Genomic DNA, 19,197 nt, shown 5'->3' with positions numbered 1-19,197 from the left:
AAGTTTCCTGAGTTTTCCCTGCATTCCAAGCATAAGGCGCTAGTAGATTCAGGCGCAGCTGGGAACTTTATTGACCGTGCATTTGCACTTAGATTAGGGATCCCTATTGTTCCTGTTGATGTGCCCTTCCCTGTACATGCCTTAGATAGTCGTCCATTAGGATCGAGCCTGATTAGGGAGGTCACAGCTCACTAGGTATGATAACGCAGGAGGGTCATGAGGAGAGTATTAGTCTCCTCCTGATAGATTCTCCTGCGTTTCCTGTGGTGTTGGGGCTTCCCTGGTTGGCCCATCATGACCCCACTATTTCGTGGCAACAGAGGGCTCTGAAGGGATGGTCACGTCAGTGCTCAGGGGGGTGTGTAGGTGTTTCCATAGGTGCAACTACGGTGGAGAGTCCAAAACAGGCCTCCCCCATGCACATCCCCCCCGAATACGCCGATTTGGCTCTCGCCTTCTGTAAAAAGAAGGCGACTCAATTACCACCCAATCGACGGGGGGATTGTACGATAAATCTCCAGGTAGACGCAGCACTTCCCAGGAGTCACGTGTATCCTCTGTCACAGGAGGAGACGGCGGCTATGAAAAAAAACATATGTCTCCGAATCTCTAGGACAGGGATACATTCGGCCTTCCACTTCACCTGCCTCCTCAAGTTTGTTTTTTGTGAAGAAGAAGTATGGAGGTTTACGCCCGTGCATTGACTATCGGGGTTTCAATCAGATCACGGTGAAGTACAGTTACCCGTTGCTTCTCATAGCCAGTGTCACCGAGTCATTGCACGGGCGCGCTTCTTCACAAAATTGGATCTCAGGAGCGCGTACAACCTGGTGCGTTTCCGGGAGGGGGATGAGTGGAAGACTGCATTTAGTACCACCTCTGGGCACTATGAGTACCTCGTCATGCCCTACGGGTTGACGAATGCTCCATCAGTCTTCCAATCCTTTGTAGACGAGATCTTCAGGGACCTGCACGGGCAGGGTGTAGTGGTGTATATAGATGACATTCTCATATACTCCGCAACATGTGCCGAGCATGTGTCCCTGGTGCGCAAGGTGCTTGGTCGACTGTTGGAGCATGACCTGTACGTCAAGGCTGAGAAATGTCTGTTCTTCCAACAGTCCGTCTCCTTCCTAGGGTACCGCCTGTCCGCGTCAGGGGTGGAGATGGAAAATGACCGCATTTCAGCCGTGCGTAATTGGCCTACTACAACCACGGTAAAGGAAGTGCAGCGGTTCTTAGGGTTTGCCAACTACTACCGGAGGTTTATCCAGGGCTTTGGTCAGGTAACGGCTCCCATTACCTCCTTGCTGAAGGGGGACCGGTGCGACAGCAGTGGTCAGCTGGGGCGGACAGGGCTTTTGGTCACCTGAAGGCTTTGTTTACCTCGGCTCCCGTGCTGACTCATCCGGATCCCTCCTTAGCATCCATAGTAGAGTTGGACGCGTCCGAGGCTGGGATAGGAGCTGTGCTGTCTCAGCGCTCGGGTACGCCACCAAAGCTCCGCCCCTGTGCTTTCTTTTCGAAGAAGCTCTGCCCGGCGGAGCGAAACTATGATGTGGGGGACCGGGACCTGTTAGCTGTGGTCAAGGCTCTGAAGGCGTGGAGACATTGGCTTGAGGGGGCTAAACACCCTTTCCTCATTTAGACTGACCACCACAATCTGGAGTACATCCGGGCGGCGAGGAGACTGAACCCTCGTCAGGCAAGGTGGGCCATGTTTTTCACCCGTTTTGTTTTCACCCTGTCCTACAGACCAGGTTCCCAGAACGCTAAGGCAGATGCTCTGTCCCGGAAGTATGACAAAGAGGAGCGGTCCACGGATCCCACTCCCATACTTCCGGCTTCTTGCCTGGTGGCACCGGTGGTATGGGAGGTTGACGCAGACATCAGCCGGGCTTTATGTACGGAGCCCACTCCCACCCAGTGTCCAGTTGGGCGTATGTACGTTCCGTCTGATGTCCGCGATCGACTGATCTGTTGGGCTAACATGTCACCCACCTCTGGTCATCCTGGCATCGGTCGGACAGTGCGATGTCTTAGTGGAATGTACTGGTGGCCCACTTTAGCTAAGGACGTGAGGGTTTATGTTTCCTCATGCTCGGTGTGCGCTCAGTGCAAGGCACCTAGACACCTGCCCAGAGGGAAATTACAACCCCTACCCGTTCCACAACGGCCGCGGTAACACCTATCGGTGGATTTTGTGATGGATCTTCCTCCATCACAAGGTAACACCACGATCCTGGTCGTTGTGGATCGGTTTTCTAAGTCCTGCCATCTCCTTCCTTTCCCTACAGACTGCGGAGGCTCTGTTTACACACGTCTTCCGGCACTACGGGGTGCCTGAGGATATAGTGTCTGATCGGGGTCCCCAGTTCACATCGAGGGTCTGGAGGGCGTTCAAGGAACCTCTGGGGGTCTCGGTCAGCCTGACCTCAGGGTTTCACCCAGAGAGTAATGGGCAAGTGGAGAGAGTAAACCAGGATGTGGGTAGGTTTCTGCGGTCCTATTGCCAGGACGGGCCAGGGGGAGTGGGCGGCTTTCATCCCCTGGGCAGAGATGGCCCAAAACTCCCTCCGCCACTCCTCCACTAACCTGTCTCCGTTTCAGTGTGTACTAGGTTATCAGCCGGTCCTGGCACCGTGGCATCAGAGCCAGATCGAGGCACCTGCGGTGGATGAATGGTTTCGGCGCTAGGAGGAGACATGGGATGCTGCCCATGTGCGCCTGCAACGGGCCATCAGGCGACAGAAGGCAAGCGCCGACCGCCACCGCATTGACCGGGTCTGGCTCTCGACCCGAAACCTGCCCCTTCGCCTGCCCTGCCGGAAGCTGGGTCCGTGGTTTGTGGGTCCATTTAAAGTCCTGAGGAGGTATGTTATAGGTTACAGCTCCCCCCTGATTACCGTATTAACCCCTCGTTCCATGTGTCTCTCCTCAGGCCGGTGGTGGCTGGTCCGCTCCAGCAGTCTGAGGTATGGGAGGTTCCTCCGCCCCCGCTTGACATCGAGGGAGCCCTGGCGAATACTGTGCGAGCCATCATGGACTCAAGACGTCGGGCGAGGGGCCTTCAGTACCTCGTGGAGTGGGAGGGGTACGGTTTCGGAGGAGAGATACTGGGTGCCGGTGGAGGACATCCTGGACCCTTCCTTACTGCAGGAATTTCACCGTCTCCACCCGGATCGTCCTGCGCCTCATCCTCCGGCTGGGGCCCGCGTCACGGGGGGAGTACTCACGACTTTCGCCCGGCGTTGGTGCCTCTCCTCTTGCAGGAGGCTATCAGCGGTCGTCGTCACCGGCTTTCTAGCTGCCACTGATCTACGTTTCTTTTTCTATGTTATGTCTTGATTGTACACACCTGGTTCCCATCACGTTATGATTATATCCCTATTTAACCCTCTGCTTCCCTCATGGTTTTGTGCGTGATTGTTCTTTGTTTGGTGTTGTATAATGCTGTGAGCTGTTATATTTCCCTGCGTGGAATTTAGATTTGTTGTTTTCCGAGTAAAGTGCACACTGACACCTGACACTTTTAACTGATTGGTACACTAATTTCATTAGTCTTCATTTAACTTAATAACTAAATTTTATATATATATATATATATATATATATATATATATATATATATATATATATATAAGTTACCAAGCATGTATCCAGATGTTTTGATATTCTGCTTTCTGTTTTCTTAGCTGTTCCTGGAACTACACTGACCTTAATCCAAACCCTGTGTACACTGGAGAGACAGTAACTCTGACGTGTTCATTCTGGCCTTACATTTACTGGAGCTATACGTGGTTCAAAGACAACACTGAAAAACTAGTGCCCCAGTGCAGTGGCGGCTCCTGAAAAAATTCTCAGGAGGGGCAATTTTTCTGATGATTTAGGTGACCTACACACATTTAAAAAAAGATATGTCCAGCAACAACATGAAGACAGGGGCAGCATATAAGTCAATACCAGAAGCATTTATTGACTGATCTCAAAAGTGTTGGCTTACCAGGGTTGGTGGAGCCCTCAGTTTCATCTTTGCCTCGCAAAGCTAACTCAAACACTCCGCAAAACTTCACACACTGGATTAGCCGGCTGAGGATGTGGCGGTTCTTGCTAATGTCGTAGTAAATATATTTGTTATAGTGAATATGGAATATGATATGTTGAGTAAAATGTTGTGCTAAGATCTATTTAGGTCAGGAGCTGGTTATAAGTTCTGTTCCTATCCAATAACAATGGACAAAGGGTCCTATCTTGTCAGCCTTGTCAGCAGGTGGCCAAGGACAACACCCACGCCATAGGCCTCTCAGTTCTTCCAACTCACGAGTTCTTGCTCTGAGGACACACACACACACAAACACACACACACACACATCATCACTGTTAAACACACACACACACACACACACATCATCACTGTTAAACACACACACACACACACAAAAATCCCCTCTCTTAGGCTGAACATTTGAAGACAGAGAACCCGACTCAGAGCCAATGCAACAGTGACAGTAGCCTGGAGGTGACCTCGCCCAACTCATCAGGACCAATCAGAAGATCAGAACTACTAGATTGAACCTACTTCATTTATTGCATAAAATGTCTGCACACAATGTTTGGGGCTCTCTTCAGATAATAATAATAATAATAATAATATGCCATTTAGCAGACGCTTTTATCCAAAGCGACTTACAGTCATGCGTGCATACATTTTTTGTGTATGGGTGGTCCCGGGGATCGAACCCACTACCTTGGCGTTACAAGCACCATGCTCTACCAGCTGAGCTACAGAAAGTGGATACTCATGGATGCGCATTGCAATTGTAAAATGTCAACACAATTGGAGACACCACGTCATTTTTGGAGACATGTTATTGACAGTAAACTATTGTAGATGCGACTGCTAACTAAATAAAACATTTTAGCTGGCTAGCTAATCATCTTAGCTAAATGTGGGGCAAACAATTCAGTTATTTACTGTTAATTTGAGGGATTGGGGTGAAAGAAATCGAGTTACATAGTGATACTTTACGATATACTGTATTGACAATATCGCAATATTTTAGCGCTAGTTGGCTGTACCTGCACCAAAACACCATTATTGTTCCTTCATAGCTTGTTCTCAATCTTTTCACATTGGGAGCCAATTTGTTTTCAGCACTTTTATTTCCATGACTGATCAAAACTCGTTCTCATGGCTTTCTGATCCCTCTGCAACAGACATATGGTGCGCAATAAAATCACAGTATCGAATCGCATATCGTATAGAATCATGAGACTCGCAATGCTGATGCATATATCTTATCGTGAGGTTCCTGGCAATTCCCAGCCCAAGTTCATTTGCCACAACAAATCTCTTCGCTAGCAAACGCGATGTCTTCTCCAAAACGGCAATGTGTCTCCAGCAATGTTTACTTTTTTGACGTTCTATGGCATCTCCACTTTCCAAGCATATATGACCACATGTAATATTTTGGTAAGTGATGCAAATAGTGAACTATGTAGGGCCAGGATGTAAAATATATGTAGCTGCAGCAATTTCTCTTATCTGATATGGTAAGTAATGGGGCTTAATTTATAGCTCCCTAAGAGTTTGTCGAACGGGTCCGTGAACGCGATTCCAGATATATTTACCTCTGAATAAACTGCCTTTATTACACCATATCCACCCTGTCCAAAGTCTCTACTTGGTCTCAGTTGGTTCTCCAGTAAACTTGTGATTATCAACACTAACCTCATCGTTGTGGCGGCGGACAGCTAGCCTGTATCCCTCGTCATCCAGTTGAGTGAGTGGCAATGTCTTTTTCGTTCGTACCAATTTTTGGAAAATCCTCGGGTGTAGGACTTTCCGCCTTTAGTAGAAACCTGTTGAATTATTAAATTTGGTCTGGGAGGTCCTAATTGTTTCGTTGCCAATTTATCTTCATTTGTTCGCCGACAAAAAGGAACTTCTTTCAAACAATCCACTCTTTTCTCAGTTACGTTCATGGTTACGTAACGTTATGCGGCAGCGTAAGTGCAAGCCCACAGACACCCATTGAGATTGTATTGAAGGCTCTGAAATTTGAAAAAAATAGATTTTACATGGGAGTCTATGACAGACTTCTGGGCGATTTTCAACCTGACTGAAATCGCCCCAAAAGGGGGAGCCATTTGAAGCACGACTTTGGCCTGATTCGACATTTAGTGGCAGTGTGGCACTGTGGCAGATCAGACGTATAGATTACAACACTGATAACTACTGTTGCCGTGATATAATTGATTAGAAAAAAAATCCCTTCCTTTTCCCGTTTGGCAGTGCGTCGCCCATATCGCCCTATTGAACAAGCCGTCCCTGCCCCAGTGACAGACACACTACAACAGGAGCCACCTTCACCATCAGTAGAGCTGCTGAGTCTGACCAGGGCCTCTACTGGTGTTAGGGAGAGATCCAGTCCAGATCCATATCATCAATCATCAGTGATCCTGTCACTATCACTGTGATTGGTGAATAATTGTGTGTGTGTGTGGAAGTGTTTAACTATACTTGTGGGGACCAGAAGTCCCAACAAGAATAGTAAACCAAGAAACATGTGATCAACTGAGGACATTTTGGTGGTCCACACATGGTCAAATGCTATTTCTAGGGGGTTTAGAGTTAAGGTTAGAATTAGTGTTAGGGTTAGATTTAGGTTAGGGGTTAGGGAAAATAGGATTTTGAATGGGACTGTATTGAATGTAGCCACAAAGTTAGCTGCGCAAGACTGTGTGTAGACATGACTGTATATGTCAGTATTCTGATGACTATATCTTGGTAAGTCAGACAGTTCAGACTGCATACTGTATGTTCAGAAATGACAACTTATGATATGGTCATGTTGTGATAAATGCTGATCAACATTATTTTACATTCTAAGGTGTATGATAATATTTATTTACTGTGGTGTGTCTGTGCAGAGAGACCTGTGGCTGTTCTGAACCTCCAACCCAACTGGCCCCACGTATTCAGCGGAGAGACTGTCACTCTCAGATGTGACTTACAGGGAGTAGAAGAGATTGAGTTTTTAAAACAGTGTTCGGAAGTTGGTCTACGCGAATACAGAGCCTGAGTACAGAATCAGTCCTGCAAAGGTCTATATACAGTGGGGGAAAAAAGTATTTAGTCAGCCACCAATTGTGCAAGTTCTCCCACTTAAAAAGATGAGAGAGGCCTGTCATTTTCATCATAGGTACACGTCAACTATGACAGACAAATTGAGAAAAAAAATCAAGAAAATCACATTGTAGGATTTTTTATAAATTTATTTGCAAATTATGGTGGAAAATAAATATTTGGTCACCTACAAACAAGCAAGATTTCTGGCTCTCACAGACCTGTAACTTCTTCTTTAAGAGGCTCCTCTGTCCTCCACTCGTTACCTGTATTAATGGCACCTGTTTGAACATGTTATCAGTATAAAAGACACCTGTCCACAACCTCAAACAGTCACACTCCAAACTCCACTATGGCCAAGACCAAAGAGCTGTCAAAGGACACCAGAAACAAAACTGTAGACCTGCACCAGGCTGGGAAGACGGAATCTGCAATAGGTAAGCAGCTTGGTTTGAAGAAATCAACTGTGGGAGCAATTATTAGGAAATGGAAGACATACAAGACCACTGATTGCTAGGTCGCCAGGTCGCAGTTCTAAATGAGAACTTGTTCTCAACTGGCTTACCTGGTTAAATAAAGGTGAAATAAAAAAATAAATTAAAAAAATGATAATCTCCCTTGATCTGGGGCTCCACGCAAGATCTCACCCCGTGGGGTCAAAATGATCACAAGAACGGTGAGCAAAAATCCCAGAACCACACGGGGGGACCTAGTGAATGACCTGCAGAGAGTTGGGACCAAAGTAACAAAGCCTACCATCAGTAACACACGCACGCCAGGGACTCAAATCCTGCAGTTCCAGACGTGTCCCCCTGCTTAAGCCAGTACATGTCCAGGCCCGTCTGAAGTTTGCTAGAGTGCATTTGGATGATCCAGAAGAGGATTGGGAGAATGTCATATGGTCAGATGAAACCAAAATATAACTTTTTGGTAAAAACTCAACTCGTCGTGTTTGGAGGACAAAGAATGCTGAGTTGCATCCAAAGAACACCATACCTACTGTGAAGCATGGGGGTGGAAACATCTTGCTTTGGGGCTGTTTTTCTGCAAAGGGACCAGGACGACTGATCCGTGTAAAGGAAAGAATGAATGGGGCCATGTATCGTGAGATTTTGAGTGAAAACCTCCTTCCATCAGCAAGGGCATTGAAGATGAAACGTGGCTGGGTCTTTCAGCATGACAATGATCCCAAACACACCGCCCGGGCAACAAAGGAGTGGCTTCGTAAGAAGCATTTCAAGGTCCTGGAGTGGCCTAGCCAGTCTCCAGATCTCAACCCCCATATAAAATCTTTGGAGGGGAGTTGAAAGTCTATGTTGCCCAGCGACAGCCCCAAAACATCACTGCTCTAGAGGAGATCTGCATGGAGGAATGGGCCAAAATACCAGCAACAGTGTGTGAAAACCTTGTGAAGACTTACAGAAAACGTTTGACCTGTGTCATTGCCAACAAAGGGTATATAACAAAGTATTGAGAAACTTTTGTTATTGACCAAATACTTATTTTCCACCATAATTTGAAAATAAATAAATTACAAATCCTACAATGTGATTTTCTGGAAAAAAAATTCTCATTTTGTCTGTCATAGTTGATGTGTACCTATGATGAAAATTACAGGCCTCTCATCTTTTTAAGTGGGAGAACTTTCACAATTGGTGGCTGACTAAATACTTTTTTTCCCCACTGTAAGTCATCCTCATGTGTATATATAACTATAAGTTTGAGTCTTTCTCTTTGTTTCAGACCTGCATCCTTCAGTGTCTCTCAGAATAAGACCCAACAGAACTCAACACTTTACATCAAAGTCTCTCTCACTAAGCTGTGAGGAGAATGGGGAACTCTACTGGATGGAGACTGAAGAGATACAGAGAGAGAGGAGTGGAGTCAGGGTGTGGCTCTAACTGGGGATCAATAGCAGGTTCCACATGTACCATCAGGTCCACACTTGAAAAGGACAGTGGAGTGTACTGGTGTGAGTCTGCATCAGGAGAGTACAGTAATGCTGTCAACATCACAGTGGATGGTACGTCTATTGTACAACTTTCACTAACTTTTTTTACATTTCAATGTATGATAATGATGTTCAATTATGAAACTGAATGAATGTATTTCATATAAAATGCAAGCTCATAAGACGTTAAAATATTGTGAGTGATTACTCCAGATTTACAGTTTTATTTATATATTATGTTACACAGCTGGTGCTGTGATCCTGGAAAAACCTTGCCTATCCCATGACTGAGGGAGACTCTGTGACTCTGCGCTGTATAAATAGATATCAGGAAGCAAACCCAAACCCCAAGGTTGATTTCTACAAAGATGGAGAACTCATCAGGAATGAGACCACAGGAGAGATGACCATTCCTGCAGTATCCATGTCAGGTGAAGGCATCTATTCGTGTAAATCTAATGAAGCAGAATCACCAGAGAGCTGGGTGAAAGTGAGAGGTGAGAAATCAGTTTTGATCACATTACCTTTTCATAATATCTGTGGTCATCAGTGATTTGTAGTGTTAAAAAAGCATACTGTAGGTTTGGAGTTGCAAGCTCAGGCTGGTCATCTGATCTCAAGTCAGTTGTCAAATATATAATGTATCTCCAGAATTGTTTCACTTTGTCCACTACTTTATTTATTTTCTATAACTACCTCAGAGTCTGATGGTGATTTGCTGTTCTCTCTCCAGGCATAACTCCTGGACCCTCTACATCAGTCCTAGTAGTAGTGGTTGTGGGCCTGGTTGTTGCTGGTGTTCTACTGGCCATTCTCCTGGTGCTGCTGTGTCGATATGAAAACGCCAAAGGTGAGACTTTTATAAATTCTCATTTAACTTTTTAGTTCATGTTTAAGAGAAAATGTCTAATTACAAAAGTTCAAAATAGTAATGTCCTGATATAATAATATGCATTTTTTCATTACAGGTTCCTGTTGTAACAGGATATTCTCGTGAGTACACCTGTCTTTCAACTACGTTCCTTTTCATACAGTAAAATATCATCTGTGTGTTTCATGAGTATCTCTCTCCGTGTAGGCCCCCCCAGCCACACAGTACCAACCTGGACCCCCAACAGGACCAAGGATCTACCCAGAGCCGGGCTCCTGATGCTGGGTACACACGTCTGCAGCATGGTCAGTCTCTCAGCCCAGATCACTATCACTCTCCTCTCTCTGTAACTTCATCCACTGACTTTTCACCATCCACTTTGTGTTAAACATGTTAATGCACTCTGTCCCTAGGCAATCTGAGGGATAACTAACCAATTAATCTTTCTCTCTCTTCTTTGACCAACAGGTGGCGCTAACATTTACAATACAGTCACTCCCTCAGACAATAATGACAATGGTACTGTTACTGTATGTTAAGTTTAGCATGAATACAGTATAGAGTAATTGTTGTTGTTGTTCTTCATATGTTTAATATGACTAGCATACTAAGACTAAGTAGATATATTAGTGTATTACCTGTATGTTTCAGATACTGCTGCTGCTACTGCTGGACCAAGTGATGTGATGTACGCCCAGATACAACTCAAAATGTTGGACAAGAAAAATGAAAGTAATTCTCAACTGTCACATAAATTAATACAAAATGAAGCAATGTTTATTTTTACTCATCAAATTTGATACAAACTTACAAATTCTCTCCTCCTCCTCCTCTTCCTCCTCCTCCTCCTCCTCCTCCTCCTCCTCCTCCACTTCCTCCTCCACTTCCTCCTCCTCCTCCTCCTCCTCCTTAGAAAAGCCAGCTGATCCAAAAAAAAATCCAGTCTATTCTGAGGTCAAGACAGGGAAGGCCACAGGTAAGACCCATTCTACAGGTTGGCAGTCAGTGAAATCTAAATGTACAATTTTGGAGTTTCAATGAAGATGCAGAATATGCAATAAGCTAATTCTTTCATTTGTTGACTGGATATTTCCATTTTCAGCAGCAACTGGACATGTTGATGTGACCTATGCTGAGGTTAACCTTAAACAGCAGGCCAAAGCCAAGAAGAAGAAAGGTAAGACTAGAAATCCCTCCTTCCATATTCCCGCTATCATAACCTCACACCTCTTTGACCCCTTATTGACTAACTGTATATTATTATGTATATAACTGTTCTATTATTCTGATGTTTATCCTCACCCCTTACAGAAACAGAAACCCCACCTGAGGCAGATTCTGTCTATTCTCAAGTGAAGCCAGTTACAGCCCCAGGTAAGACTAATAGCCATATGCTATTGATACTTAATATGATACTAATATGGAACAATTTCTCTGAAGTATAATGTATGTATTTCAAGTATGTCTTTTTGTTTGATTCTTAAGAGTTTGTTTGACTGCATGTCCTAAACAACTTTGTGTGGTGATATGTTGCAGGACCTTGAGGGGGGCAGGGATGGAGGAATGGAAGGATGGAGTGATGGAGGGATTGAGGGATTGAGGGATGGAAGGATGGAGGGATGGAGGGATGGAAGGATGGAGTGATGGAGGGATGGAGGGATGGATGGGTGGAAGGATGGAGGGATGGAAGGATGGATGGAGAAATGGAGGGATGGAGGGATGGAGGGATGGAGGGACACACCATCAGAGGAGAAGCGGAAGGATACACGGGAACATGGATTATGCACGCTCAACGCACGCAAGCAAACAGACACACACACACACACAATAACACTGTCAAGAATGCTGAGTGTGGATGTGGTGCGAGAAATCAAGCGCAGGAACAAGGGCGTTCGTCAACAGACTTTAGTGATCCAAAAATATAACTCCAAACAGGTAACTGGCCAACCCAACCGGGAGGCATGAACAATTACGCACACACACAACAGTGCGTAAAATAGTAGAAACGCGCACGCAGTGCGGACTCTCAAAAATCAAACAACATGAGAGGAAAACCCACCAACAGCTAACAGCTGACATAACAATCACACATAACACCTGACCCAACACACGATAACTAAATAGGAAACAAAATCAAACACTAACAAGGGACAGGTGTACAAACAGACAAAACCAAACAAACATGAAACATCGAACGGTGGTAGCTAGTACTCCGGGGACGACGACCGCCGAAGCCTGCCCGAACAAGGAGGAGGAGCAGCCTCGGCCGAAACCGTGACAGTACCCCCCCCTTGACGCGCCGACCCCGGCCTCGGGGACGACCAGGAAGACGCGGAGCAGGGCGCGTAGGATGACCCCGATGGAACTCGGTCAGAAGAGACAGGTCTAATATGTCCCTCCTCGGCACCCAGCACCGCTCCTCCGGGCCGTACCCCTCCCACTCCACGAGATATTGGAGACCCCCCATCCGGCGTCTCGAATCAAGGATGGACCTAACGGTGTGCGCCGGAGCCCCTCGATGTCCAACGGGGCGGAGGAGTCTCTTCTATCTCATAGTCCTGGAGTGGACCAGCTACCACCGGCCTGAGGAGAGACACATGGAACGCAGGGGTTAATATTATTGTAATCAATGGGCAGTTCTAACCTGTAACACACCTCGTTCAACCTCCTCAGGACTTTGAACGGCCCCACAAACCGCCGACCCAGCTTCCGGCAGGGCAGGCGGAGGGGCAGGTTTCTGGTCGAGAGCCAGACTCGATCTCCAGGTGCGTACACAGGCCCCTCACTGCGGTGGAGATCGGCGCTCGTCTTATGTCGACGGATGGCCCGCTGCAGATGAACGTGGGCAGCGTTCCACGTCTCCTCCGAGCGCCGCACCCACTCATCCACCGCAGGGGCCTCGATCTGGCTCTCATGCCAAGGTGCCAGAACCGGCTGGTACCCCAACACACACTGGAAAGGGGTTAGTTTGGTGGAGGAGTGGCGGAGAGAGTTTTGTGCCATTTCGGCCCAGGGAACATATCTCACCCACTCCTCCGGCCGGCCCTGGCAATATGACCTCAGAAACCTACCCACATCCTGGTTGACACGTTCAACCTGCCCATTACTCTCCGGGTGGTAACCCGAGGTAAGGCTCACCGAAACCCCCCAACCGTTCCATAAAGGCTCTCCACACTCTGGAGGTGAACTGGGGGCCTCGATCAGACACTATATCCTCGGGTACCCCGTAATGCCGGAAGACATGGGTAAACAGAGCCTCAGCGGTCTGTAGGGCAGTAGGGAGACCCGGCATGGGAAGGAGACGACAGGCCTTCGAGAACCGATCCACAACGACCAGGATGGTAGTATTCCCCTGTGAGGGGGGAAGGTCTGTAACAAAGTCCACCGAGAGGTGGGACCAGGGTCGTTGCGGAACGGGCAGGGGTTGTAGCTTACCCCTGGGCAAATGTCTGGGCGCCTTACACTGGGCACACACCGAACAGGAGGAGACATAAACCCTCACATCCCTGGCTAACGTTGGCCACCAGTACTTAGTGCTAAGGCAGTGAACTGTCCGGCCGATACCTGGATGTCCAGAGGAGGGGACGTATGAGCCCAATAAATGAGGCGATCGCGTACCTCGAGCGGAACGTACGTCCGACCCACTGGACACTGTGGAGGACTTGGGTCGGTGCGTAACGCCCGCTCGATCTCTGCATCGACCTCCCATACCACCGGTGCCACCAGACAAGACTTTGGTAGTATGGGAGTGGGCTCAACGGACCTCTCCTCCGTGTCATACCGCCGAGACAGGGCATCTGCCTTCCCGTTCTGGGACCCAGGGATGTAAGTGATTTTAAATACAAACCGGGCTAGAAACATAGTCCAGCGAGCCTGGCGAGGATTCAGTCTCCTAGCTGCCCGGATGTATTCCAGGTTACGGTGGTCGGTCAAAATGAGGAAAGGGTGTTGAGCCCCCTCAAGCCAATGCCTCCACACCTTTAGGGCTTGTACCACGGCTAACAGCTCCCTGTCCCCTACGTCATAATTCCGCTCCGCCGGACTGAGCTTCTTAGAATAAAAAGCACAGGGGCGGAGTTTAGGTGGTGTGCCAGACCATTGTGAGAGAACGGCCCGATACCGGCTTCAGACGCGTCTACCTCTACCTGGAATGGTAAAGCGGGATCCGGATGCGCCAGCACCGGCGCCGAGGTAAACAGGTCCTTCAGTCTCCCAAAAGCCCTCTCCGCCTCAGCTGACCACCGCAAGCGCACCAGACCCCCCTTCAACAGGGACGTTATGGGAGCTGCCACCTGTCCAAAACCCCGGATAAACCTCCGGTAGTAATTCGCAAAACCCAAGAACTGTTGCACCTCTTTCACAGTGGTTGGGGTTTGCCAATTACGCACAGCTGACACCCGGTCAACCTCCATCTTCACCCCTGACGCAGACAACTGATAACCCAAAAAGGAGACCGACTCCTGAAAGAACAGACATTTCTCTGCCTTGACATATAGGTCATGCTCCAACAGCCTCCTCAATACTCGGCGCACCAGGGCTACATGCTCAGCTCGGGTAGAACTGTACACCAGAATATCGTCTATGTACACGACTACTCCCTGCCCCTGCATGTCCTGGAAAATCTCATCTACAAAGGATTGGAAGACTGAGGGAGCATTCATTAACCCATATGGCATGACGAGATACTCGTAATGACCGGAGGTCGTGCTAAATGCTGTCTTTCATTCATCGCCCTCTCTAATGCGCACCAAGTTATATGCGCTCCTGAGATCCAATTTTGTGAAGAACTGAGCACCGTGTAATGACTCCGTCATAGTCGCAATCAGAGGAAGTGGATAACTGTACTTCACAGTAATCTGATTGAGACCGCGGTAATCAATACACGGGCGCAAACCTCCATCTTTTTCCTTCACAAAAAAGAAGCTTGAGGAAGCGGGTGAAGTGGAGGCCCGTATGTATCCCTGTCTCAGAGACTCGGCGATGTAAGTTTCCATCGCCTTCTTCTCCTCTTGAGACAAGGGATAGACATGGCTCCGCGGGAGTGCTGCTCCTAACTGGAGATCTATCGCACAATCCCCCTGTCTATGAGGCGGAAGCTGCGCCGCCCTTGTCTTACTAAACACCAGTGTCAAATCCTCATACTCGGGGGAATATGCAGTGCGGGCATTTGATTTGGACTCTCCACCGAGGTCGCCCCTATGGAAACACCCAGACATAGCCCCTCACACTGAACAGACCACCCTTTAAGAGCCTTCTCTCGCCACGAAATAGTAGGATCATGGGTAATCAACCAGGGAAGTCCCAGCACCACCGGATACGCAGGAGAGTCAATCAGATAGAGCTGAATCGTCTCCTCATGACCCCCTGCGTCTTCATCCTAAGGGGCGCTGTGACCTCCCTAATTAACCCAGATCCTAACGGACGGCTATCTAGGGCATGTACAGGGAAAGGCTTATCAACGGGAAGGAGAGGAATCCCTAGCTCTACACAGAACTGGCGATCTACAAAATTCCCAGCTGCGCCTGAATCTACTAGCGCCTTATGCTGGGAACGAGGTGCAACCTGTGGAAAACAAACAGGCAAGGTTATGTGAACGACAGAAAGCTCTGGGTAAGTAGGGCGCCTACTCACCTGGGAGGACTCCCCAATGCGTGGCCTGCCTTCACCTCCACCGGGGGACCTTCCCCAACACCTAGCCGCGGTGTGCCCTCCACGGCCACAGTTGGTGCAGGGAACGGCCCCCCTCGGGTTCCTACTCCTCCGTTCTCTAGCGCCAGCACCTCCGAGCTCCATAGGGCTCGGCTCGGAGGTGCCGGAGGGTGGAATGGGCAACCCCCACCCGGGACGTCCACGGGTGGCGAGCAGGGTGTCCAGCCGAATGGCCATGTCGACCAGTTGGTCAAACGACAACGTGGTATCCCTGCACGCCAACTCTCTCTGGACGTCCTCCCAGAGGCTGCAGCGGAAGTGGTCTATGAGGGACCGCTCATTCCACCCTGCATCTGCCGCTAGAGTCCGGAACTCCAAAGCAAAATCCTGTGCGCTCCTCATCCCCTGTCGGAGGTAGAACAGACGCTCCCCCGCCGCCTTCCCTTCTGGTGGATGGTCAAACACGGCACGGAAGCGGCGGGAGAACTCAGCATAGGTAATAGTAGCGGCATCTATTCTCCTCCATTCGGCGTTGGCCCACTCCAACACCTTGCCGGTGAGACAGGAGATGAGGGCGGAGACGCTCTCGTGTCCCGAGGCCGCCGGGTGTACCCTTGACACCCGGCAGCGGAGCCGTCGTACGCCCTCGGGAGCGAGAGCCGAATCCCGCTGGGTTCCGGAAGGGGAACAGGAGGACTGACCGATGGGGATGGTCCGGTAGGTGGGGGCGTGGGTACCCCGCTGCTTTCCCATCGGTGGAGAGTGTTCATCACCCGATCCAGGGCGTGACCGATCTGGTTGATCCTGTCCTCCTGCCCACGAAGACGGTCCTCCATGATGTCCGTTGGCGCGGTTGCTCCTGCTGATTCCATGGTGAGATGTGTGATTCTGTCAAGAATGCTGAGTGTGGATGTGGTGCGAGAAATCAAGCGCAGGAACAAGGGCGTTCGTCAACAGACTTTAGTGATCCAAAAATATAACTCCAAACAGGTAACTGGCCAACCCAACCGGGAGGCATGAACAATTACGCACACACACAACAGTGCGTAAAATAGTAGAAACGCGCACGCAGTGCGGACTCTCAAAAAACAAACAACATGAGAGGAAAACCCACCAACAGCTAACAGCTGACATAACAATCACACATAACACCTGACCCAACACACGATAACTAAATAGGAAACAAAATCAAACACTAACAAGGGACAGGTGTACAAACAGACAAAAACAAAAACAAACATGAAACATCGAACGGTGGTAGCTAGTACTCCGGGGACGACGACCGCCGAAGCCTGCCCGAACAAGGAGGAGGAGCAGCCTCGGCCGAAACCGTGACACACACCTTGTACTTTAAGGATTTTTTTTCGTATTTTATTTACCAACAGATATATTTTACTTAAGCATGGTTTAATTGTGTATTACTGTTACAGCTTTATAAAAAATATAAGGTGTAATGAAAATGGATCTTATCTGCAGCTACAGGAATTATCTGCCTTGTATTGAGTATTATTGTTTTGTTGTAAATGTGTTAAAATGTATTATCTTTAATGTATCTGTCATTCAGATGATACAATAACATATTTGTATATGAATTTCCTAAATATTATAGGTATTATTCACATTTTCTTCTAATGACCTGTACTTTTACAATATCTTTGCATTGTGCTTTTTTAATAAACTATTTTTTATCCACCAGATGGCATGAGTGCTTTCTTACAGTAAATGGATATTGTCATCATCATCAACTTTTCCATATAACCTGCTTTGGTCAAACCTCCTTTCAGCCTAATATAGATCTTAGGCTCCTAAATGTGTGAGTTAAAATAAAAATGCCATACCCCATCAGTGGAAGACCCATTGAGATTTTCAGAATGACTTTTTGGGGAAGTGTGCCTTCTCAGTTTTATGATGTCATATTCAAACAGACCACCATAGTCCCTGTGCCCAAGAAAGCGAAGGTACCCTTCCTAAATGATTAGTCCTCTCCTGTACTCCTTGTTCACCCACGACTGCGTGGCCAAGCACGACTCCAACACCATCATTAAGTTTGCTGACGACACAACAGTGGTAGGCCTGATCACAGACAACGATGAGACAGCCTATAGGGAGGAGGTCAGAGACCTGGCAGTGTGGTGCCAGGACAACAACCTCTCCCTCAATGTGAGCAAGACAAAGGAGCTCATCGTGGACTGTAGGAAAAGGAGGGCCGAACAGGCTCCCATTAGCAACGACGGGGCTGTAGTGGAGTGGGTTGAGAGTTTCAAGTTCATTGGTGTCCACATCACCAACGAACTATCATGGTCCAAACACACCAAGACAGTCGTGAAGAGGGCACGACAACACCTTTTCCCCTTCAGGAGACTGAAAAGATTTGGCAGGGGTCCCCAGATCCTCAAAAGGTTCTACAGCTGCACCATCGAGAGCATCCTGACCGGTTGCATCACCACCTGGTATGGCAACTGCTTGACATCTAACCGTAAGGCGTAACAGAAGGTAGTGCGTACGGCCCAGTACATCACTGGGGCCAACCTTCCTGCCATCCAGGACCTATATACTAGGCGGTGTCAGAGGAAGGCCCAAAGAATTTTCAAATACTCCAGTCATCCAAGTCATTGACTGTTCTCTCTGCTACTGCACGGCAAGCGGTACCAGAGCGCCAAGTCTAGGTCCAAAAGGCTCCTTAACAGCTTCTACCCCCAAGCCATAAGACTGCTGAACAATTAATAAAATGGCTACCTGGACTGTTTACATTAACCCCCCCCCTTTATTTTTACACTGCTGCTACTCGCTGTTTATTATTTATGCATGTTCACTTTACCCCTACCTACATGTACAAATTATCTTGACTAACCTGTACCCCCGCACATTGACTCGGTACCAGTACCTCCTGTATATAGCCTCGTAATTGTTATATAATTTTATTGTGTTACTTTATTTTTTACTTTAGTTTATTTAGTAAATATTTTCTTAACTCTATTTTTTGAACTGCATTGTTGGTTAAGGGCTTGTAAGTAAGCATTTCACAGTAAGGTCTACACCTGTTGTATTTGCGCATGTGAAAATGTATGCACTCACTAACTGTAAGTCGCTCTGGATAAGAGCGTCTTCTAAATGACTAAAATGTAAAATGTAATGTGACAAATACAATTTGATTTGATATGATTTGATATCCTGTCTGCAGGAGTTCTGAGGAGCTGGTCAGTACTGGTACTGTGTATCACTTCCTTTTAATATTGAAATGTGGACATGCAAGTCTATGATGGCAAAGGGGTCTTCCAAGTAAGCAAAGGTCAGACTCATGGGCCAGGGTCTGGTATTTACATGGAAACAATATTGAATATTTATATTACTGTGTTGAATTCCAGGTAGTAACCTACTTATGCATGATTACCAGTTCTCCCATATTGCCTCCTCATCCTAAAGATAGGTCATACCAAATAATTACATTAGTGGTGTATGACTATTTTCAGTATCCCTGCATGGTCTGGAAGGTCACTGTTCCAGTTAGGGGGTTTCTGTGTCTGTGTTTATGTCTATCTTTCTCTTTCGTTCTCTCTCTCCTCCCCCGAACCCTCCCTCTAGCTTTCATGGCTATGA

The 19,197-nt window shown here is 47.6% G+C and overlaps 1 protein-coding gene across 1 annotated transcript in view; it reads left to right on the top strand.

Annotated features, from left to right (window-relative positions):
• Window positions 1–10,661: 10,661 nt before the first annotated feature.
• The window catches only part of LOC121559676, a 33,651-nt gene continuing 25,115 nt past the window's right edge, over window positions 10,662–19,197 (top strand). Inside the window, exons 1-3 of the mRNA XM_045215212.1 lie at window positions 10,662–10,683; window positions 11,054–11,128; window positions 11,263–11,325. Coding sequence (XP_045071147.1) covers window positions 10,662–10,683; window positions 11,054–11,128; window positions 11,263–11,325 — 160 coding nt within the window. The remainder of the gene's footprint in view (window positions 10,684–11,053; window positions 11,129–11,262; window positions 11,326–19,197) is intronic.

Source organism: Coregonus clupeaformis, unplaced genomic scaffold (genome assembly GCF_020615455.1).
Source record: "Coregonus clupeaformis isolate EN_2021a unplaced genomic scaffold, ASM2061545v1 scaf0395, whole genome shotgun sequence".
In the NCBI taxonomy this organism is placed as follows: domain Eukaryota; kingdom Metazoa; phylum Chordata; class Actinopteri; order Salmoniformes; family Salmonidae; genus Coregonus; species Coregonus clupeaformis.
The sequence above is the reverse complement of the archived record's forward strand: the minus strand, read 5'-3'. Positions and strand labels throughout refer to the sequence as shown.